This window comes from Physella acuta, unplaced genomic scaffold (assembly GCF_028476545.2).
Source record: "Physella acuta isolate Inbredline_101_S28 unplaced genomic scaffold, ASM2847654v3 ptg000756l, whole genome shotgun sequence".
Lineage (NCBI taxonomy): Eukaryota > Metazoa > Mollusca > Gastropoda > Physidae > Physella > Physella acuta.
This window is the reverse complement of record NW_026732274.1, coordinates 91,198-117,778: the sequence shown is the minus strand read 5'-3', so window position 1 is coordinate 117,778 and position 26,581 is coordinate 91,198. Positions and strand designations below refer to the sequence as shown.

The 26,581-nt window shown below is 34.1% G+C and overlaps 1 protein-coding gene across 1 annotated transcript; it reads right to left on the bottom strand.

Moving 5' to 3' along the window:
* Positions 1-470: 470 nt before the first annotated feature.
* LOC131950343 (uncharacterized) lies at positions 471-26,581 on the bottom strand. The gene is made up of 14 exons (XM_059312445.1): positions 26,375-26,581; positions 25,872-26,041; positions 19,329-19,430; positions 18,025-18,196; positions 17,190-17,280; positions 16,351-16,383; positions 15,052-15,096; positions 14,495-14,626; positions 13,681-13,818; positions 11,116-11,313; positions 9,175-9,366; positions 3,565-3,696; positions 2,399-2,601; positions 471-521 (listed from the first exon to the last, which is right to left on the bottom strand). Exons 1-14 carry the CDS (start codon positions 26,579-26,581, stop codon positions 471-473), a joined length of 1,866 nt encoding a protein of 621 aa, XP_059168428.1.

Genomic DNA, 26,581 nt, shown 5'->3' with positions numbered 1-26,581 from the left:
AATGTAACTTTATTTATACATGATTATGCTGATAAATCCTTTTAAGGTTCTTTCACTCAAAAAAGTTAAGGTTTTTTTAGTCGCAACTATGACAATATTAAAATGAAAATAACTATCATTAACATTGGAAAAAGAAAATTCAAAAAATAATATAGCTATTTTTTTTTAAATTATTTTTTGTAATGATGTAAAAAACATAGAACATGGAAGGTTTTCATAAAAATAGCCAAGATAGTTTCAACGAAATAATGCGATTATTGTTTTTTCTTGTTGTTAAAAGTACTAGTGTAATGCAACATTGTTGGATTTTCAAATTTGTTTGATGTTTAGTATGTAATTACTGTGGCTGTTATATTGTTGTAATAAGTAATAAGTTCTAAACAAATAATTTACATACTGAGGAATCAGCTTTGAAAAATGTAAAAATCCCATTAATAGAACACTTATTTCAGTATTGTAAAGTTGTTTAATTACAGATACTGGTACATGTAATACTTATCATTTTTCTGGGGCTTAACTTTCTAAATTGTTAAAATTATATTCAATATGCTTTGATCACAAAAACATTATCACAGATTAGCTTGTATATTTTGGTTGTAACTCTCCATTATTTTTAATAGTGTTGATTAATAAAATTTACTTAAAATTGCAAAATTGTGTAGTGTTTGATTGAATCAATACATTATGTTTCAAAAATACTGTTTTTACACGATACTAAATTAGTCATAATAATGCTTGATTTTCGCTGCCATCAATGTAATATTTTGTTGTCTTTGAAAAGTGGTGACTTATAATAAATGTTAGTAAAGCCACATGTTTTATTGGGTTAAACGCCACAGTTTTTCTTTTCGTGAAAATTCCGTATATCCAAAAAACAAAGGCTGAGGCAAAACTACATTTTAAGCAAAATGAAAAATCTAGAATACCATAACTCCATTCGGTTTAATGATCATTACATTCAGACTTCTGACTAACAGTTCCTACTTTTACACATTTCTTTCTACTCGGGAATACGATATTATAAATATTGACTGATTTTTGTGAAATAAATAATTAAATAGTTTCTCTTTGGCTAAGAAAACAGAAATTTCAAACTAATAAAGCTACTTCAAGTTTTATCATATAGGCCTACGTAGTCATTTAGACACATTGCTCAAATTCCATACTAATTTACCGGTTTTAATGAAAATTAAAAGCTGAAATCCTCAATAAAAAACACCGTTTAAAAAAATCAAAACAGTAACGCACTTCTTTAGCAAGCAATCAACAACGCAGTCCATTAACCTAGATCGTGACTTATTGTTAAACATATAAGAATTTGTTAAGATCTTGAGAATATCTACATACAATTAAATAGGCTCTAGACTTCATTTTTTTTACAAAGAAAATAACATTTTTATTGACAACTGTTTTTATTTTACTAATAAAAATAAGCAATAACATGTAACGCAACTAACATTTCAAAATGAAAAAAAAAAGCTTTTGTATACATAAACAACAAACACACTAACACTGTTCCATACCATGTATGTATTGATAAAAATTTTAAATAGTTTTAGTTTGCATTCGTGTTTACATACATGAATGCATCAATCGATAAATTTTTTTTTATTCATCTTTGCATTGTATACACGTCTTCTTCACACAGCACTGGGCAGGTAGTTAGCATTTGACAGTAGTTTCATCATGCCAGTTCTCATATTAATTGTGTCACCCTGTCTATCGAGTAGATCACAAACACATGTCAAATATAAAAACTTCTTACACACATCAAACATAAACAATATATATATATATATATATATATATATATATATATATATATATATATATATATATATATATATATATATATATATATAAATATATATATGATAATCCTAAATAGGTGTAATCGGGATTCAACTTTCGTTAAAATATCTTACTACAGCAATCTAATTTTCTAAGCACTTTGAAAGTTAAATCCCTTTAAGTTACTAAATTCCAAATTGTGTGTCAACGAGGCTCATTCGCATGATATAGTCAAAATTGAACTATTTTGGCATGCAAACTTAATTATTCATTTTGTGCTATCTAAAGAATATTCTACATTATTGAACGACGAAGTATAAAAACAAAATATCAAAAGAATTATCTTTTGCGTAAAATAAAATGTCTAACTGTTTTTTTTTTATTTTCAAAACGTTATTAACATTTTACTTATTTACACTAGCCTTTGTTTTTTTAAATAATTAAATGATTCCGCTATAAATCAGTGAAAAACAATATCATTTTTTACATAAACAATACATCAGCATTTCTTGAATTATAAGTCATATATTCGTAATGATTTTTTTATATTTTTTTATGTTATTGTATAAACTATTTTTGGGTAAATATTCAATAACAACTCACTCACCGCCTGTGACTGTGAAGTATGAAGCGAGGGATTTCTTTTAGAAAAACATTTACCCACTGCGAAGATCACTATCACTGCAGCTATAATTAGAATAGGCAAAATCCGCCAGAAGTTTTTCTCCTCGTAGCTGATATTCGGATCCATCCTAGAGGCGAAGATGCTGTCGTTGTACTTCGTCGAGTTGAATTCCCAAATGAATGTGGCTAATTTTTTTTAAGCAGGTGGGTAATAGATTTAACTATAATAGTTGTTTAACATTTTTTCACTGTAAAAAAATACAATTTTGGACCAGATGGTCTGTATGGAAAGTGGGATAGAGTTCATTTATTTCCATGACCACGGCAAATGATGGTGTAGTTTGTGTTACGATGTTGTTTTTTTTTTGTTTTTTTTTAATAGTTATGTCCCTTCTATCATATATAAATATATGCATATCTCTCTCTCTTTATATATATATATATATATATATATATATATATATATATATATATATATAGTATATATATACATATAGTAATATAGTATATAAATATATTAAGAGAGATAGAAAGAGAAAGAAAGAGAGAGAGAGAGACAGAGAGAGAGAGGGAGAGAGAAAGAGAGAGTATCTTAGTGATGTCTAATGTGCTATTTTGAGAGTGACTTAAAAGATAGAGGTTACTGAGAGACTAATCTCGGAATGTCTAATCAAGTGTTTCTATAAACGTTATGAGGTCTGCTGAACTAAGTACAATGATACAAAGTAGGCTGTAAGTAGTGGTTCAGGCGTTAAAATGTAAGGTTATGTAGTAAAGGAGTTAATTAATGTGTACATACTGATCTTTTACAAAGGCCCAAGGCATAATTAATTTGTACATATTGATTTTTTATGAAGGGGTATCTCTTACAGAATAAACAATGCGGCATGTATATTACGTACACATTGACACAATTTAAGGAGAACAATGATGTCTATATATATATATATATATATATATATATATATATATATATATATATATATATATACATACATACATACAATCAAATCACATTGTAAACAATGCGGCCTGTATATGCACACATTAATACAATTTACGGAAAAACTATGCGGTCCGCATACGTACACATTAACACGAATCATACTGTAAACAATGCGGCCCATATTAGTACACATTACTACTTACATTCTAAACAATGAGGCCCATATCTGTAGATATTGCACCTGATGCAGGTCATATCAAAGTTACACCTGTCCAGCAGACAGGTTAAGCTACATGTCTCGTCGCAATCCAATCCATTGTAAGGTTTACCACAATCTTTAAATAGACAAGAACATGTACACAAAGCTCTTTATTTTAGTCCAGTTATAGAACTAAAAAGATACATTTTACGACTGTCTTTTGAAAGTAAAATGGAGTTTTATCTGCAAGCAATTTAGAGGTCGACCATAAATGACGTCACACTCGAACGGGGGGAGGGGGGCGGTAATTTTGTGACAGTGATGAGGGGGAGGTGGGGGTTCAGATTGCGTGACGTCACACTTTTTGCAATGTTAGAAAACGTATTTTAACCACTATTTTGCGTTTTAGAAAACTATTTTAATAAATTGTAAAAGAAATTGATTAAAATACTCTATTTTGACAAATTGAGTTCAGACACGATTTTGGGGAAATATTCATATTTTCAGAAAAATTCAATTGATAGGAGATGTTGGCTTAGGTGTGACGTCATTTTAGGTGGGTGGGGGGGTCTTGTCTTTTGTAACGATGTGTGACGGAGGGGTGGCGGGAATGTAAAATCGTCCAAAAAGCGTGATGACCCTTTACATGTTTAAGATTTTAAAAAAAACTAAATAGCATATCTGAGCATTTGCCCACTACTTATAACCCTAGAGCACGGGTTCCCAACCTGGGGGTCGCGACCCCCAGGGGGGTCGCGAAGGTCTTTCTGGGGGGTCGCCAACTGGTATACTAAACCTTAGTAATTTGAAACAAAACATAAATATTTAGAAGAATTTTTTTTAATTCGGCTTCATTAACATCACTGGAAATGTAATAGAGAAGAAACACAGCGCACTGTACAAAGTTGTTCTCAGTCACGAATCTATGAAATCTTCAAAACTAAAACGTCATTTGAGACTAGTCATTCGAAACACACCAAAAAATATATGGAGTTCTTTCGTCGGTAAGAAGCTAGTTTCAAACGCCAGAGACTTGATCGAACAGGAAGTTTTCACCAGCATTAGTGCAAGCATCAAATGAAGTCGCGATAGAAAATGCCAAGCAAAAAAAAAAAAAAAAAAAAAAAAAACAATAGGAGAAAATCTCATCAAACGCTGCATGTACATAAATGTTAAAAAACAAATTTTTTATTGAAATTAAGCTTTCGCCATTGTTTGCTTTTCAAGTTGATAAATCAACAGACGTGAGTTCGTGTTCGCAGTAGCTGGTCTGTGTCTATATTCATGCAGATGATAACAAAGAAGAGTTGCTTTTTTGTGAAGATAGCATGGAGAAAATAAATACCTTTTTTTAAAACTGGATGATTAAAATGTTTTAGAACGGCTGTGGGGGTTTGTACGGATGGTGCGCCATCTATGTTTAGCTCAAAATCGGGCTTTAAAAAACAGAAAAGATTTAGCTCCCTAACCACTGCCCTAACCAATCGACATCAAGAGTCCATTGCTAGTATAAGTCGTAAATTATATAAAATCTGGAGCCTTCAAAGAACTGAGCAAAAACGTTAATATAGATCACGAGGTTCTGCTCTTCTACACTACAGTACGCTGGCTGTCAAACGAAATGTTGTAAATTGTGTTTTTTAATTGAAATCTGAAATCAAATTGTTCTTGGAAGTGCAAAGGAAACAAGACTTTTTGGTATACTTAAAACGACATTTAATGGTTGGAGAGAGTATCATACGTAGTAGATGTGATCGAACATCAAGATAAGTTTGAACGAATATTATAACTTTCCATGATAATCTCGGTGCATTTTTATCAAAGCTGCAAAATCGGTAAAGAAAATAAATCTTGGAAATATTGTAAATTTGAGAAACTCTGCGGTGTGGTAGATGAATCTGATTGTGAGATAATTAAAATTTGAAAGAAGTGATTTCTGGGCATCTTGAATCTCTTGAAAACGAACTGCATGGCTATTTCTCTGAGCTGAAAAAAGAAGAATCTGCATTTACGCATTACCCATTCTCTTCATCACTTGATGTTGCCAGCATTTCCGATGAATTACAAGATGAATTCTTTGATTTGCAGATTGATTCCGAGTAAGATGAAAAACTGCAGACACAATTTTGGTGTAGTATTCACCATTCATACCCAAACGTAAAATTTATTGACTTTTCGAGACTATATTTTCAACACTATTCTTCGATTAAAAACAAAATTAAGATAATTATAACGACATAGGTTGGCGTTAACAAAAATTTTTTTTTTATTAAAAACTTAACCACGAAGGTTTAGTGAATAGTATGCAATTTTACTCATGCTATTAAAACAGTTATCAAGAGTAGTTCATATTGAAAGTCTACTAGAAAATCTTATTTTAATGCTTATTAATTTCCATACTAATTTCGGCTTTTTAATTCTATGGGGGTCGCGGGTCACTTAATTTTTATAAAAGGGGGTCGCCACTCGAAAAAGGTTGGGAACCACTGCCCTAGAGTCTTGACTCCTTTTCGTGAAAGTAAATATGGTTATACATAGAAGTGACTTTACACCATGTTTGAAATTATGATTATATATATATATATATATATATATAATATATATATATATATATATATATATATATATATATATATATATATATATATATATATATATATATATATATATACTAGGCATACTGCCTAGCTTCGCTTAGGTTTTCAAAAACATCTGAGAATTTGAATACTTAATTATTAAGTGATGGGTGAGGTGTGGAGTGCTTAAATTTAAACAGTAAAATGCTAATTTTAGAGAAAATGTTATTGTCGTCGTTTGTTGTTTAAAGTCCGTTTTCATATAAATTAATGGAAAGTTCGCAATGCATGACTAAAATGGAAATAGAACTACAGAAGTTCCCTGAACACTATATCTCATAATTTATATAACATCGACTTTTTAAAATTTATCTATTTATAAATTAGGGCAAGTACCTTTATTAACAACTTATTTTTTGTACTGAAACAAATACTATACTTTGTCATTTTCTGTTTAGATTTAAAATAGTATACAATTGTTTGAAAAATAATTATTTTAAAAAAGTTACCTCCCTTAAAAATTAAACGAATTACGTATGTCTTTGTTTACTTCTTTTTTAAGAAACAGTTGCTATACTTATATAAGAAAATACGTTATCTGGACATATTTAACAACTATAATGGCTTTTTTCGACGGGTCGGTCTACGACCTCACACAATATCAGGGGGATCGTTCGGCATTTTTTATATAGCTGATGTAAGGAGCATTTCACTCATGGTCACTTTTAGCCCTCGCCGTGCGAGCAGAGGCTGACCGATAGTTTATCCATAAGGTCGATTCATTTACTCAGCTCTTTGCAAAAAATGAGCCAGATGTACTCAGCCGTAAATGTATCGTAAAAGTGGTTTTGCAAATAGTCATCGTTTTTCACCAAATTAACAATGATTATATAGGGAATTCGGGCCGGTCAGTTCTAAAGCCTACCGTAGTTTTCCCGAAGATAACGCCTATCTTATAGTGACCCCCGCGGGTATATCTACGACCTCAGGAGTTATGATTGGGTTCGTATTTCCAGATATTTGTAATTATTTTTTTGTACAAAAAACGGTACTCTGTTTATATAAGGAAATATTGCCCCTGGTCAGTTAAAACATTGTTCCGGAATTTTCCCGAGGGTAGCACATTTTTTTTCCTGACCCCATGGGTCCGATTGACATATCCAGGAGTTTTCAATGGGTTCCTACGTGGGAAATAAATTGTTTACGATATATAGCTCATATTAGGAGAATTTAACTCACTTGTAAGCCCTCGCCGTGCGAGCAGAGGCTGACCGATAGTTTGTCCATAAGGCCGATTCATTTGCCCAAATGTATGGAAAAAATAAGCCATATGTAGAGAGCCAAATTTCAAAAAGATAGTTTTGAAAATAGTCATCATTTTTCAGAAAATTAACAATGTTTATACAGGGAAAATTCGGAACGGTCAGTTCTAACGGTCTTATGGAATTTCCGGAACATATCATAGTTTTTTTTGCCACCCGCGAGGGTCGGTCTACGACCTCAGGAGTTATGAAAAGGTTCCCACTTGGGAATTGTTTTTCGATATATAGCCCATATAAGGCGCCGGTCAGTCGAGGTCAGTTTTGACACCCCTCTTCATGAACTTTTCGGTCAACCGGCACCGGCCCTCGTGTTCTATTGACCTAAGGCAGGATCGTGCCAAAGTTTACGCACCTGCGGAGCCGGGAAGTGCCACATCGGGCACTTGACCACTTTGCATTGTATATATTTATATTTATATATATATATATATATATATATATATATATATATATATATATATATATATATATATATATATATATATATATATATACTAGCCGTCCCGGCCAGGCCCTGCTCTGGCTTCTGTGAAAAACCTTTCTGTTAAATACCATTACCTGTGTGTTTAGTAATCATCATAAACCCGGCACTGCCCACACAAACCACAACCAACCAAAACCAAAACAACAAACGCAAACATAACGCTAACATAATTATACAAATAAAAAGGAAAACAAAATCCTAACAACAAACCCAACCACAACCACAAACACCAATACAAACACAAAGAAAAAAACAAACAAAAAAGCAAACGTAAACGTAAAAACCTAACAACAAACCCAACCACAACCGCAAACACCAATACGAACACAAAAAAAAAGAAAACGCAAACGAAAACAAACCAAATTCAAACGCAAAACCAGCCACAAACACAAATACAAACAAAAACCCAAAGAAAAAACACAAACGAAAACGAAAAAAGAAAGAACAAAAACGAACCGAATCAAAACGCAACCACTCACGCAAACCCAACCTAAACACAAAGAAAACACAAACGCGAACATAAACGCAAAGTGCTCACAGTCTAGCCCGGGGCAGAATCGCCTGTTTCAGCTTAATAAACGACTATAGTACCCAAACTTATTCATAGTCTTTTGCACTCACTTAAACGAACTTAGGTGCCAGAAAACCAAATGAGCAATTATAATACTCCAAGCGTATCAGTAAAATACCTACATTTGCACTTGATCAATCCCCGCTAATTATGTAATTATTTTTTTTCCCAGCACCAAAACAAAGTAATAAAAAGTAAATTCTTTTCCACTAATGCAATGTTTTATAAAGGGAAGTAATTGTGTTTTCCTAATTTATCAAAGGGAAGTAAGCGATAAAGGACTAAATATAAATAATTTTCAGTCATAATTAGAATTTTCGTAAAAGATGATATATTTTTTTTTTGAAATTGTGTTTAATGAATATGCCGACAATTATTATTATCAGGTTAAAAAATGAAAATTTTTTCCCAACACTTTCATTATTATTTTTTAAACTCATAAATTTAGACCGTGAGCACTATAATAATCTAACACTTAAATTCATTGAAGTATCCACGACAAACTTATTTTTACATACAGAATATATATATATATATAATTATAATATATAACCAAAATTGAACACAACAATCCAAGAAAAAAGCTTGCATAATAGTGTTACTAGGAATTTGAACTCACATTTATGAAAGCCTCTATATCTAAAACTAATCAGATACTTACCACCATACACTTGAAATTTGCATAGCTTTAGATTCCCAAACGGAATGAACTTAATCATCTTGATCCTCCGCCCGTTCCTTACTTGTATATGATGAATGGCTGTAAAATCTTCATCAGAACCGTACACGAAAGCTTGTGTGTCAGAGGTGTTGTAGAGAAGAACTGTGAACCCTTCGTTAAATTTCATCTTTCCTTCAAGATAAATTGATTTTTTAATACGTGTTCGTTTAAAGTTTAAAACAATGAATAACATTCATCAACTGCTTAAACGTGTAGAAATAAGGGTCTTAGGACCTTTGACCACAGGTGCTTTGACCCGTTGATAGACCACCTGTGATCAAAGACCCTCTGCTGAGAAAACATTTGTGGTCAAACCCCCTATGGTCAAACCCCCTATGATCAAACCCTCTATGGTCAAAGCACCGCTATGGTCAAAGGCCCGCTGTGGTCAAACCCCCTATGGTCAAAACCCCTATGGTCAAAGCTCCGCTGTGGTCAAACCCCCTATGGTCAAACCAGAGGCGTATCCAGGTTTTCGTTGTAGGGGGAGCGAAAAGAGCATAAAAGGCGCCGAACTTTTAACACGTTCTATATACGTGTATTATATCTAAAATCATGTCTATATCCCGAGTTGCCATACCCATAGCGTTATATAAGAATGTTCGAGAAAGTTTAGGGGAGATCACTCCCGGTTTATTTAAACATTGCAATGCATCGTAATGGTTATTTTTAGAATGGCAAACTGATGCAGCTGTTAATACGTGTTGTAAACGTATACACTACTAAACTAGTACAATAATGCTTAATTGCTGTATGAAAAGAAATCTTGTGATTTACATAGCTGTGCCGACCAAAAATATTTGTTAACAAATATCATTGTTTAAAACTTTGAGTTTAAAAAGTTTCCAAAAAGGCGCCACTTTGCTGAATATGGCCAGAGGGGGAGCGGCCGCTCCCCCTGCTCCCCCCCTGCGTACGCTACTGGGTCAAACCCCCTATGGTCAAAGCACCTGTGGTCAAAGGTCCGCGCACCGAAATAAGTATACTGTTGAAAAACTATGCATCACTTCATTACACTTTAGAAATAAATATAGGCCTATACATTAAAAATATGCAACGTTCCATTTCAATTCGCATTTATTATTACCGTTAAAGTCCATTATTAACCCATGAAACGAAGCTGTTTTTTCTTCTATCTGCTATATTTGACTTTGTAAGAGTTTTGAAAAAAATATGCTATTTATTTTCAAGCTACCATTTCTAATTTTTTTTTTTTGTTTTTTTTTTTGTTTTGCTAAAACAAACTAATATGGCAGGTATAAAAAATATCGTTTCTTCTTTTCTTCTTCGCTCTTAACTTTAAGGAATTCCCTCCAACACAATTAAGTTCTACATTTCAACATGTTTCACGCAACATATACCGTAGATTCCGATTTTCACCCTCTTTTTCTTTAAGAAAGAACTACACATATTAAAAATAAAATACTGCTTTTTTTAAATAATAAAGTTTTAAATACACTGAAAATAAAAAAATATACTTGGTTGAATTTAATAAAAACATTAGTCTCTTATAAAATCTCTTACACATTTTAGCAAACAATGTTTTTATTATAGAAAGCTAATTTGTTTTATTTTCTAATTTTCCGTTTATTTTCAATTTTGTATTAATTCGTTATCAATAATGTCGACGACGTATACAACTAACTAAAATATGTTCTTGCGATCTCCAAAATGGACACATTTTTACATTTTCTTAAAGTCCGTTTTATTCTTTCACACACCTTTATTCTTTCTTAAAGTCTGTTGTATTCTATACCATACCTTTGCCCTTTCTTAAGGTCCGTTTTATTCTATAACACACCTTTATTCTTTGTTAAAGTCTGTTGTATTCTATACCATACCTTTGCCCTTTCTTAAAGTCCGTTTTATTCTATAACATACCTTTCAAATGCACGCTGATAGAGTAAACATCTTTTGACGATTGGAACGACATAACCCATTCTATGCTTAAGGAGTCCACGGGGAACGGCAAGCAATGGCCCAGCTCCATGACTGGGATGTAGGCGATCTGGGTTAGGATTTGGTTTATTTTATCGTTTGTTAACACCGTCAACGATCCTTGACCGGCGATATTACGCCCTGTGGAAATCGTTGGAGATTTTTTTTATACATTACATGATTGGTCTAGCGGTAGAGAGCTGGACTGCTAACCCGTAAGTCTCGAGTACGAATCCGGGTTCAAGTCAGTAGACCGTCCCTGAGTCCACCCAACTGATGGGTACCTAACTCACGTTAGGGAAAGTAAAGGCGGCTGGGCATATTGCTGACCACACTATCTCTTCATATGCCGAGGTCACAGAAACAAGTGAACTCTACTTCACTTGCCCCATAGACCTTCAGGTTTGAAAGGGAAACTAAATATTTTTTACATGATTGTTACGGGGGATTAAGAGTTAAATAATAACACTGATTGCCGGGTTTTGGGGCGTACAAACACTATATTAGGGACTGAATTTTCTGATTATTTACTGAGGAAATTAGTTGACCACTAATTAAGTCATATTCATATTTAGGTAAAGTGGGTCTTTTACTTGGATAACTTAACACACAATTTGTTTTAGTCAATAATAGATGTATATAAACAAATAATTAAATAAATGGCCGCCGTTGCATTATTTTCAAAAGAGTTCCTGGTGCATGCAAATATTTTCCTTCAAGAACCCTAACTTATACATACACAAATATATTAAAAAAGGCGTATTAATTAAAAAGTTTTTTTCCCGGTTTTTTTTTTCCGGAAGGCTACCCCCTTAGAAGACACCTACCAATACAAAAAATGTTAAAAACAAATCAGGAAAAAGCAACAATGGGTACCCACCTCCACTAACGTAAATATTACATATGTTATGAAACTTTACAAATCGGATTACAATCTTTTGGGTGTTGACCGCCGAGAGGCACCAGACCTGCATCTCTATGTCATTTACTAGTTTTGTCGTCTGTTTTAAACACTCCAAACTGGTGTTGTTCTCGCCGTACAAGAGTAATTCCAATTCGTCGATTTCCGAGACTGTATGGAAATAATATTGAAGAATGTTATCACGGTGTATATATATATATATATATATATATATATATATATATATACATTGCTTTGTTGAAGTAGAGTTCATCTGTTTCAAAACCTTTGGTATATATATAGGTAGGGTGTGGCCAGCACAATGCTAAGCAAGTACCCATCAGAGTAAAGCGGACTTAGGGACGTCTTACTATATTATCAATTAAATACTTTTACCAAAATTTAAGAAGCGACTCACGTTTTTTTACAGTTATTTAAATAGTAGTGTATAATATTTGTTTCTTATTTTTAGTGCATTGTTAAATAAAAGCTTGTTATTAAAACGATTTTACGATTTTAATTTTTTTTTTAGTATTTAATTTTATACTTTCAGTAGCAAGGCTTTCATTTTTATAAGAGAGTATTGCTTCTTCTTCTTCGTTCTTAATTTTAAAATTGGAAGTGGTCCCACTCTAACACAATTAATTAGAATACGTGTCAACTGGTTATGCGCCATTGAGGCCATTGACTCGGATTTCAGCCTGTTTTTCTTTTTTGGATTTGGTTTCATAGCCTTTGTCCAACCAAGAACAAAAAAAGGGTTGCTAAAATAGAACGGGAAGTAACCCCAGTTTCCAATGGTGGAGCATGAATTGAAGAATGCCTAACATTCCAACAAGGCAGATGTTATAGCTAGAAACAGGACGAAATGGCGCTTATTTTTTGATGCGTCGAGAGCCAATGTCAATTGAGATATGACGATATTTAACCACTAAAGACGCATCTAATATCATGCTAGTTATAGTTTTATCAAATGGAGATACGGAGTAACACAGCGGGAAAGCAGCTGAAAGAGGCAGTACTGTCATAGGGGACTGGCAAAAAATTGCCATAGACCAACGTAAGAGGAGGGCGGCCCCGTGTTTCTTGGGTATAAAAAGGAATATACGATGATCGTATCATGCCTTTTCAAAAGTCATTAAATTATTCTCCGATGAGGGGTCGGCGTGGTCGAGTCGGTAAAGCTCATGGTTGCTAAACCGAAAATGTCTCGATTTCGAACCCTCGGGGCAGATGAGCCTCGTTAGCTGGGGACAGCCACTCTTCTAGGAGAGACAACTCCAAAATCAAACAACTGCTGCCTTGTAGTTTGTTCTTGGTTGGACAAAGGCTATGAAAGCGAATCCAAAAAGAAAAGCAGGCTGAACTCGGAGTCAATGGCCTCAATGGTGCATAAAAAGTTGACACGTAATCCTTAATTGTGATGGAAGCATGGTCGAGTCGGCAAAGCTCATGGTTGATAAATTCGAAAAAAGTCTCGAGTTCAAACCCTCTGCCAGATAAGGCTCGATCCCTCCCAACACTAAAAATTAAGAACGAAGAAGAAGAAGAAGATTCTCCGATGCTTTCATTAAGAACTGAAGAAAAGTTAATCATGATCTACCTACCATTGCGGTCTGTTTTTATAAACAGAAAATTGAATGTAATAATCTCTTTGAAAACCAGCTCGATCAAGTTAGTTCTCGAACATGCTGTGCTGTTTAAATTTATCCCTGACACGTTTGAGGCTTTGGTAGCTACGTCCCCTATGTAGAGATGAAGTAAAATAATCTGACTCGAAAGAAAAATTCTTTCGTTTAGCCAGAAAATGATATCAGTGATACGGGAGTATAGACCAACAAGTAGAAGACATACGTTGACAAAAGAAAGAGTAAAGAAAGAGGTAGAAAGTATGAAGAAAAGAGCATAAAAAGATACATGGCAGTTATTGACAAAAGACAGAGTAGATAAAGTCAGAAAGTACGGATAAAAGAGCCGAAAAAAATAGATGGCAGTTATTAACCAAAGACAGAGTAGATAAAGGCAGAGAAGAATGACAAAATAACCAATAAAGAAAGAAAGCAGATATTGAAAAAAGGCAGACTAGATATAAGGCCAACAACACAGTTTTATTTTAGTATTTTATTTTTAATGAATGAATTCAGGATTTTCAAAAACACGCTTTTTAAAAATCCATGTCAACAATAATGATCGAAGGTTTATCAACAAACTTGACGGGAGCAATTCGACGTTGTATATTTGGGCATGAATATGCTACCAACGTAAATTTACTATAGATATATCAACTAAAAACAAATAAATGTTACCTGAAAAGCTGAAATCAAGTGCTTTCAGCCATCAAACACCCCCCCCCCCCCCCCACACACACAAACCCAACATCTCCCTAACTCAATTCCTTGTTCAAAAACAAATCCAACTTACGAAACAAGCAGTGGTAGCCGAAGTATCCATCGTCGCACCCATGTTCAAAGCACGACTCCTTGTTATTACACGCCCGGCTCTTACACTTACACTCGTGCATGCAATTCTTACCGAAGTAATCAAGTGTGCAATCTAAATAGTATGTGTTGTTGTTGTGTGTGCTTCATTTCTTATATATATATATATATATATATATATATATATATATATATATATATATATATATATATATATATTTATTTATTTATTTATTTATATATATATGAATTTATATATTTATTTATAGTTATATTTAAATTTATTAATATTTATAAATAGAATTTCTTATTATTCTTTGCATACAAAAAACGTCAACACATTGAATCTAAAAGTATTATTGATGTAAGGCATACTATGCTACCAATATTTTTCAACGTTTCAACTGTTGACTGAAAACAAAAATGTGCGATTTGTGGGAATTGTTGTTCTAGATTTGTAAACTGCACAATACAGATCCACAATGTGATTAATGTGTACCTACATTAAATAAGCATAATTTATTCATGGTTATTTCATACCATCTCTACGCAACGTATTCACTAGAAAGGTGACGTTGACTCCATCTGAAATAAATTAAAGTGATGAAATTTAATTGTTATAAATGTAATATAATTAAGATTAGATAGAATTAAAATGTATCTAATGTTTCATACTAATGGTACTAAAATCAATACGTTATTGATTTCTCAAGTGTATCTATATTATCATGTGCAAAAAAAAAAAAACTACCAAAATAAAAATTATACAGTGGTATTGTTTATTTCGTCGTGTGATATGAAATAAACATCGTTTATTTCCTCTTATAGGTAATTAATAAGAAAACACTTCTTATTTTTCCTTACATAACTAGAAAATGGATGCGAGGAAAACGAGGTAAAAACAAAACAGCCTGTGTAAAATATATACGACAAAATTTGCATAAATCGTTAATTTAAATTTAATTTCTTTATCTCAACTCTTATTATTATCACTGGTATTATATTATTAGACTATACTTTACCGTAACTCTAATTTAGATATATTGCATTGAAAACTGAATATTAGTTATGATCGGAATGTTTTGCCGTTTGAAATTTTTTTCAAAGCGGGAGTGATATTCCCTATACATTTACATTTATTCTCTTTATAACAATTATCGTATACATATAAAGTAGAATATTTATTAAGGTTAAATTAAAAGCTTGATAGAATTCTGCATATACAATGTGTTACTCTCATTGGAAATTTAATCTGCTTAACTAAAGTGAGACACGCAGTTATCACTTCCGGCTACCGTAAATCGCTCAAAATTCGATCGAAAACTAAGATATTTCATGAAAATTGAGTTAACCTACCGTAAACGGCACAGATGCTATCGTGTTAAAAGCGTACAAACAGAGAAAAAAAATTGCAAAGCTAATGTTTTCCTACATGGGGACGCGGAAAACGTTTACCATTATGTAGGAGGTATTAAAATTAAAAGGCGAAATTTTTCAAAATTTATTCATATTTTTATTCATGATTACAATCCATCGTTTATACTCTATACATGATAAAATGAATAACACTATACACAATTAGAGTCGAGAAAAGTGTAGCAGGAAATCACTTAAACATTAAAGTTAAACACGACGAAGAACGAGCTTCTTAAAAGCAATCAAACAGGAAGTTCTTAACCTGAAAGAAATAGTTTACTCTATAAATAGAAGTTCGTATCGCCGCTAAATGAATTAAGCACTGTCGCGGATTTCCTAGCAAGTTAGACGAAATAAGCACTTCCGACTACAACACTACCCCCAAATATATGGTTGATACTTTTTATACATTTAATAACATACCTACAACGCCTAAGCTGCTTGGGATTAAAGCATCTGTAAAAAAAAAAAATAATAGATGTAAAAAATATACAGCAATGTTATTCCAATAATAAAGAAAGAATCTAATATATATAAATAAATAAATAAATAAATAAATATATATATATATATATATATATATATATATATATATATATATATATATATATATATATATATATATATATATATATATATATATATATATATATATATATGTTTATTTGATATAAACTTGTTTGAATAAAGATGGACTAACATTATTCTCCAAAAATAGAGGTGTAAGTGGTCGTCCATATATGACGTCATACTCATAGGGGGGTACATAATTTTGTGAGGGTGTGTGATGAGGGGGTGGGGGGGGGGGGTTCAGATGGTGTGACTTCACACTTTGGCATTATAAAAAAGCAATGTTACAGAACGAGCTTTAGCCGTTTTTTTTTCGCGTTTTTTGAAAACTGTTTTAAAAAATTGTAATAGGAACTGATTAGAACACTCTGAATGCAGACATGATTTTGGAAAAATATCGATGTTTTAAGAAAAAATCAACTGCAATTTTGAGTGGGCGGGGGTCGCAGGCTGTGGTGCGACATCATATTGGGGGTGTGTGGTCTGTCTTTTTTGTGACGATGTGTGACGGAGGGAAGGTGGTGGGATGTTAAAATCGTTTAAAAAGCGTGACCTCATTTATGGAAGACCCCCTATGCATAATTTTAGGTCTATAATGATAAAATGTATATATAACGCATGCTAACAGAGCGAGGTTTTAAAAAGATCCAAAAATCTTTGAACGATATGATGATGATTTTTATATCACCTACTTTCGTTGGCAGTCTCGTTTTTGCAAATCTTTCTATAGTATTCTATAGTGCCACTGCTGAATGACATGTAAGCATCACCGTTGTCATGTCTCTAAAGATTAACAATTACAAGTCAAACACATCAGCTAGAGCTTGTAGAGTACTGGTTATATTTAACTACTTGTCTTCATTTCTATATATATTCTCGATATCAGAGTATATAGACTTTATTATATATATATATACATATATATATATATATATATTATATATATATATATATATATATATATATATATATATATATATATATATATATGTTTTTAATATATATATATAAATATATATATATATATATATTTACATTAATTATAGGAATAATTTACATAGATGTAGAGATGTATGTGTGTGTGTATTTAAAAAAAGAGAACATATAGATAATATTATTAAAATCTCAATAAGCATTTAGTTGTTCCATGTGGTTAAGGTAAAGGTTAAAAGTTTTTAAATTATTAAATTGGTTTGAAACTTTGACCTTTAGGTATTGTATTGCTCAAAGATTTGAAACCTCTTATATTTATATGTATATTTTTTTTTGTATTTGCGTTCATGTATTTACACAACGGGTTAAAACTTCAGATATATATTTTTAGATATTGCTCTATGTCTATGTATGTGTTTATCTGTGTAATCTCTCACATATTATATATATATATATATATATATATATATATATACATATATATACTTTTAGAAATGTGTACGATAATGAATTTTTTTTAATGTTTTCATAACCAAGCTATTCTTTATATCCCATGTAAAGAGTCATTCGGGTTGTCCTATTGTCACAACCCACCGGGTTGGTTTTGATATCCAGGTGAGTGGAATACACCAGGCCATTTGTTACCCCGTACACATAGCAACCAAGGTCGAAGTCTATCGGCCCTTCCAATTGATGCCGACCTTCGAGGATTCTAAGGGCTCCAGACATCCATAGGTCTGTGCACTCGGCGTAGTGCCAGTTAATGCTGTTGGAATAATTGTGAATTGTCTATTAGATAATGCAAGGTTGTAGATTACATAAGTCAAAATGTTAATGGTATAGTACAGAGGCGTAGCGAGGGGGGGGGGGGTACATATGTCCCCAGGCGCCGACCTTAGGGGGCGCCAAAATGGGTTGGAAAAACAAATTCAAATCTCATTTTAGCTGCAGTTTTGCATTATAAATATAAAAAAATATATGGGGTGGGCGTGTGCAAATCAAAAGTTTGACGTGGGTTGCAAATTGAAAGTTTGAGGGGTGAATACACCTACTTTAAACGCCACTTACATGTCTATAACTATATAAAACCCACTTTTGTTACGGTAATAGCTATTTATTTAACTATTGATTAGTTAATTTCAGGGGTCTAAAAAATAGGGCCCGCGGGCCGGATGCGGCCCGCGAAGTCCTCTCATCCGGCCCGCGGAGATCTTTTTGTCCACGGAAAAATCGTTTGTTGGTGATGGATGAGGAACTTTGCCCAGAAAAATCAAAGACATGCCTGGAAGAAACTGGCCCCCGAACTAAAATTCGATAGTTAATGCGGCCCTCGGACTGAAAAGTTTGGAGACCCCTGGTTAATTTTAATATATTACACCTTTTTTGAGAATGTAAAAATTCCAAGTGATCCAATAAATGTATGAAGTAGTACACGTTTCTTAGCCAATGCATATAAGATGTTGTGGTAAGTATTATGCCTAGTCATCTATAATTTTGCCAACTTAAATCAGGTAACCATTAGAGCTGGATGGACTCAGGAATGTTCTACACTCACGGGTCTAAGCTGGGACGCGAACTTCGGCCTATCAATTAAACTCTCCACTGCTTGACCCAGATGTCTCGCATTTATACATTCATTTTATTATTATTCATTTATTCATTTATTTATTTGTTTATTTATTTATACAATACAATTTATTTATACAAATATATATATTTTATTCTTAAATATAGTTTTATGTGTATGTATATATATATACATATATATATATATATATATATATATATATATATATATATATATATATATATATATACAATAATATACATATATATATATATATATATATATATATATATATATATATATCAGACAATAAAACGGATTAGGTTTTAACCTTTCTAGTGGCCTTGAGTCGAGGGTAACTAGATTCAGGACGGGAGATCTCACTATGATAGACATATAGTGAATGAAAGGGTCGTTCGGAGAGCCAGGAGTCCTAAAAGAAAGAAATTTACTATTATAAATTAGTTGGCGAAATTAAACGTTGATTATAGTAACGCTATTGCTAGACCATGACAACTACTGTGTTTTTGTAAACTCCCTCTCTCTCTCTCTTTTCTCTTTCTCTCTCTCTCTCCCCTTTAGGATCAAAGTCAGCTGAAGCTTATTTTAATCACCCAGGCAGACTGTATGGAGGGGGGGGGGGAGGGTGTGCAGGGATTGGCAAGACAATTGGAAAGAGCTTTCTGTGGTGGCTCTTTTTGGCTTTTTTTTTTGTACAGTATATTTAATTTACATTCAAATTAGATTCAAGGTTTTTTAATGTATTTAAAATAAAAACACCTTTTTACTAATAAATTAAACTAAAGCTGTAAATTAATAACAAAATATTACTTGTAGGATTCTTTATCGCTTAGTATACATGAAGCATAAATAACAATAAATAATTATCTTTACAACAGAAAAAAAACAACATTATACAACTTGTCTTTCTGACTTACGTGCAGTGTTTCTTCCAGGCATCTCTTCGGGTGTGTGTGTGGTGAACGGAAAAAAAAGATCACAGGAAAAAAAAAACAGAAAAAAGTCACAGTTTTTGCTAGGTAAAAAAGTCACAGAAAAAAAAGTCACAAAAATCGTTTTAGAAAATATTTAGAAATATTTAGATTTATTTGTTAAAATTATAAAATGGTTTATGTTTATTGCTGTGGGTTGTATTTTTTATAGCATAAATTATTTATAAACGTTAAAAGCATCATGGTTTACAACAATTGTAAGTGAAAATACTCTAAGATAATTTATACAACAATCTCAACATTTGTTACGTATTTAGTTAAATACGCGGTAGAAAAGTTAATTATAAAAGAAATTTAGGCACTTCATTGTGTTTTGCATATGTTTTGCCGTGGGCTATTCTCTGGTCGGCCTCTCCTCAATAGGCATTGTCCGAACACGCTTTGTGTCATTGACAGCCTTTGAACCTTGTCGGCTTTCTGATTTGATCCTAAGTTTTGTTATGTAATGAGCGTGATAAATGTGGGCAGTAAAGGTGGTTGAACTAAGCAAAACTAATGTTGCGATGAGTTGAGGGCAGTAAGTCAGATGAGCTTATCATTTCATGGTAATTTAATAATGGTATTTTTAAAAAAACATGATGAAAACCGTGGATTTTGGAGCTTTCGATTAAATGCTATTATATTATGTTTAACTTCGTAGTAATTATTTTTACATAAATTATAAAAATTACTATGCGCATACACGCTACACACATTACATTACATTTAACTAATCCTAAGTTAATTTGCACTCCCTGAATATTTAATACAGAAAAGTATTATCAAATTCCATGCAAATATATATTTGTGACATTTTTTCCTGTGATATTTTTTCCTACTATCATGTGTGTGTGGGGGGGGAGGGGTGCGATCTAAGCGGAATGTTTTATTTTTGACAGTGTCCGCCCCTTGCCCAGGAAATTTTAGTCCATCCCTCCCCCTCCCCCAACGAAAATTTGAATTGCTTTCCCACCCGAGAAAACAGTAAGAAAGAAACACCAGAGAAAACAGTAAGGAAGAAACACTGCTTACGTGTACATGAGCCAGAGATAACAACTTGTCCTTATGACTTTCGTGTACACCAGCCAGAGAACAACATGCAACTTGTCCTTATGACTTACGTGTACACGAGCCAGAGAACAACATGCAACTTGTCCTTATGACTTACGTGTACATGAGCCAGAGATAACAACTTGTCCTTATAACTTACGTGTACATGAGCCAGAGAAAACAATATGCAACTTGTCCTTATGACTTACGTGTACACGAGCCAGAGAACAACATGCAACTTGTCCTTATGACTTACGTGTACATGAGCCAGAGATAACAATATGCAACTTGTCCTTATGACTTACGTGTACATGAGCCAGAGATAACAATATGCAACTTGTCCTTATGACTTACGTGTACATGAGCCAGAGATAACAACATGCAACTTGTCCTTATGACTTACGTGTACACGAGCCAGAGAACAACATGCAACTTGTCCTTATGACTTACGTGTACATGAGCCAGAGAACAACATGCAACTTGTCCATATGACTTACGTGTACATGAGCCAGAGATAACAACATGCAACGTGTCCTTATGACTTACGTGTACATGAGCCAGAGAACAACATGCAACTTGTCCTTATGACTTACGTGTACATGAGCCAGAGATAACAACTTGTCCTTATGACTTACGTTTACACGAGCCAGAGAACAACATGCACCTTGTTCTTATGACTTACGTGTACACGAGCCAGAGAACAACATGCAACTTGTCCTTATGACTTACGTGTACATGAGCCAGAGAACAACATGCAACTTGTCCTTATGACTTACGTGTACATGAGCCAGAGATAACAACATTGAACTTGTCCTTATGACTTACGTGTACACGAGCCAGAGAACAACATACAACTTGTCCTTATGACTTACGTGTACATGAGCCAGAGATAACAACTTGTCCTTATGACTTACGTGTACATGAGCCAGAGAAAACAATATGCAACTTGTCCTTATGACTTACGTGTACATGAGCCTGAGATAACAACTTGTCCTTATGACTTACGTGTACACGAGCCAGAGATAACAATATGCAACTTGTCCGTATGACTTACGTGTACATGAGCCAGAGAACAACATGCAACTTGTCCTTATGACTTACGTGTACATGAGCCAGAGATAACAACTTGTCCTTATGACTTACGTGAACACGAGCCAGAGATAACAATATGCAACTTGTCCTTATGACTTACGTGTACATGAGCGGAGATAACAACTTGTCCTTATGACTTACGTGTACATGAGCCAGAGAAAACAATATGCAACTTGTCCTTATGACTTACGTGTACATGAGCCAGAGATAACAATATGCAACTTGTCCTTATGACTTACGTGTACATGAGCCAGAGATAACAACATGCAACTTGTCCTTATGACTTACGTGTACACGAGCCAGAGAACAACATGCAACTTGTCCTTATGACTTACGTGTACATGAGCCAGAGATAACAACTTGTCCTTATAACTGACGTGTACATGAGCCAGAGAAAACAATATGCAACTTGTCCTTATGACTTACGTGTACACGAGCCAGAGAACAACATGCAACGTGTCCTTATGACTTACGTGTACATGAGCCAGAGATAACAACATGACACTTGTCCTTATGACTTACGTGTACACGAGCCAGAGAACAACATGCAACGTGTCCTTATGACTTACGTGTACATGAGCCAGAGATAACAACATTGAACTTGTCCTTATGACTTACGTGTACACGAGCCAGAGAACAACATACAACTTGTCCTTATGACTTACGTGTACATGAGCCAGAGATAACAACTTGTCCTTATGACTTACGTGTACACGAGCCAGAGAACAACATACAACTTGTCCTTATGACTTACGTGTACATGAGCCAGAGAAAACAATATGCAACTTGTCCTTATGACTTACGTGTACATGAGCCTGAGATAACAACTTGTCCTTATGGCTTACGTGTACACGAGCCAGAGATAACAATATGCAACTTGTCCGTATGACTTACGTGTACATGAGCCAGAGAACAACATGCAACTTGTCCTTATGACTTACGTGTACATGAGCCAGAGATAACAACTTGTCCTTATGACTTACGTGTACACGAGCCAGAGAACAACATGCAACTTGTCCTTATGACTTACGTGAACACGAGCCAGAGATAACAATATGCAACTTGTCCTTATGACTTACGTGTACATGAGCGGAGATAACAACTTGTCCTTATGACTTACGTGTACATGAGCCAGAGAAAACAATATGCAACTTGTCCTTATGACTTACGTGTACATGAGCCAGAGATAACAATATGCAACTTGTCCTTATGACTTACGTGTACATGAGCCAGAGATAACAACATGCAACTTGTCCTTATGACTTACGTGTACACGAGCCAGAGAACAACATGCAACTTGTCCTTATGACTTACGTGTACATGAGCCAGAGATAACAACTTGTCCTTATAACTTACGTGTACATGAGCCAGAGAAAACAATATGCAACTTGTCCTTATGACTTACGTGTACACGAGCCAGAGAACAACATGCAACTTGTCCTTATGACTTACGTGTACATGAGCCAGAGATAACAACATGCAACTTGTCCTTATGACTTACGTGTACACGAGCCAGAGAACAACATGCAACGTGTCCTTATGACTTACGTGTACATGAGCCAGAGATAACAACATGACACTTGTCCTTATGACTTACGTGTACACGAGCCAGAGAACAACATGCAACGTGTCCTTATGACTTGCGTGTACATGAGCCAGAGATAACAACATGCAACTTGTCCTTATGACTTACGTGTACACGAGCCAGAGAACAACATGCAACTTGTCCTTATGACTTACGTGTACATGAGCCAGAGAACAACATGCAACTTGTCCTTATGACTTACGTGTACACGAGCCAGAGAACAACATGCAACTTGTCCTTATGACTTACGTGTACATGAGCCAGAGAACAACATGCAACTTGTCCTTATGACTTACGTGTACATGAGCCAGAGATAACAACATGCAACGTGTCCTTATGACTTACGTGTACATGAGCCAGAGAACAACATGCAACTTGTCCTTATGACTTACGTTTACACGAGCCAGAGAACAACATGCACCTTGTCCTTATGACTTACGTGTACATGAGCCAGAGAACAACATGCAACTTGTCCTTATGACTTACGTGTACATGAGCCAGAGAACAACATGCAACTTGTCCTTATGACTTACGTGTACATGAGCCAGAGATAACAACATTGAACTTGTCCTTATGACTTACGTGTACACGAGCCAGAGAACAACATACAACTTGTCCTTATGACTTACGTGTACATGAGCCAGAGATAACAACTTGTCCTTATGACTTACGTGTACATGAGCCAGAGAAAACAATATGCAACTTGTCCTTATGACTTACGTGTACATGAGCCTGAGATAACAACTTGTCCTTATGACTTACGTGTACACGAGCCAGAGATAACAATATGCAACTTGTCCTTATGACTTACGTGTACAGGAGCCAGAGAACAACATGCAACTTGTCCTTATGACTTACGTGTACATGAGCCAGAGAACAACATGCAACTTGTCCTTATGACTTACGTGTACATGAGCGGAGATAACAACTTGTCCTTATGACTTACGTGTACATGAGCCAGAGAAAACAATATGCAACTTGTCCTTATGACTTACGTGTACATGAGCCAGAGATAACAATATGCAACTTGCCCTTATGACTTACGTGTACATGAGCCAGAGATAACAACTTGTCCTTATGACTTACGTGTACACGAGCCAGAGATAACAATATGCAACTTGTCCTTATGACTTACGTGTACATGAGCCAGAGATAACAACTTGTCCTTATGACTTACGTGTACACGAGCCAGAGATAACAATATGCAACTTGTCCTTATGACTTACGTGTACATGAGCCAGAGATAACAACTTGTCCTTATGACTTACGTGTACACGAGCCAGAGAACAACATGCAACTTGTCCTTATGACTTACGTGTACACGAGCCAGAGATAACAATATGCAACTTGTCCTTATGACTTACGTGTACATGAGCGGAGATAACAACTTGTCCTTATGACTTACGTGTACATGAGCCAGAGATAACAACTTGTCCTTATGACTTACGTGTACATGAGCCAGAGAAGAACATGCAACTTGTCCTTATGACTTACGTGTACATGAGCCAGAGATAACAACTTGTCCTTATGAATTACGTGTACATGAGCCAGAGAGAACAACTTGTCCTTATGACTTACGTGTACATGAGCCAGAGATAACAACTTATCCTTACGACTTACGTGTACATGAGCCAGAGAACAACATGCAACTTGTCTTTATGACTTACGTGTACACGAGCCAGGGATACCAACATACAACTTGTTCTTATGACTTACGTGTACATGAGCCAGAGATAACAACTTGTCCTTATGACTTACGTGTACATGAGCCAGAGAACAACATGCAACGTGTCCTTATGACTTTCGTGTACACGATCCAGAGATAACAACATGCAACTTGTCCTTATGATTTACGTGTACATGAGCCAGAGAGAACAACTTGTCCTTATGACTTACGTGTACATGAGCCAGAGAGAACAACTTGTCCTTATGACTTACGTGTACATGAGCCAGAGAGAAGAACTTGTCCTTATGGCTTACGTGTACATGAGCCAGAGATAACAACTTGTCTTTATGACTTACGTGTACATGAGCCAGAGATAACAACATGCAACTTGTCCTTATGACTTACGTGTACACGAGCCAGAGAGAACAACTTGTATTTATGACTTACGTGTACATGAGCCAGAGATAACAATTTGTCCTTATGACTTACGTGTACATGTACTCCGAACAAAACATGGCAGTGGGCACAAGTTGAAGTAAAGATGGCGACATTAAAATTGAATCGGGATCAGATTTGCTCGTTACGACACCCAGTATCATCACAACCTGGAAATCTTTCACGCTTTGTATAACACATGGCCTGGCGCAGTGTCTATGGATCTATTCAAATAACAGTATAAATAAATAAATAAATAAATATATATATATATATATATATATATATATATATATATATATATATATATATATATATATATATATATATATATATTTATATATATATATATATATATATATATATATATATGTTTATTTATTTATTTATTTATTTATTTATTTATTTATTTATTTATTTATTTATTTATTTATTTATTTATTTATTTATTTATTTATATATACACCTAAATACGCGGTAGAGGAGTAAGTATTTGAATTAGAACAGTATTGTCTTAATCTATGAAGAACTCTAAGTGTACCCCTTGAGTATTTTACCTCTAAAAGCCTCTTGTTATTACTCCTTAACGTGACTGTTTCGCTTGAGTGTCTAGCAGCTAATTTAATCTCAGTGTCAGGTTCGAGCACTAGAGTGTAGCTGGTTTGCAAATTGATGTGAGGAAATATGAAGGGTGTTATGTACTTGTTGAATCCGCTGCTGTCGAATATCATGACTGGGGATAGAAATACAATATAGGATGTCAT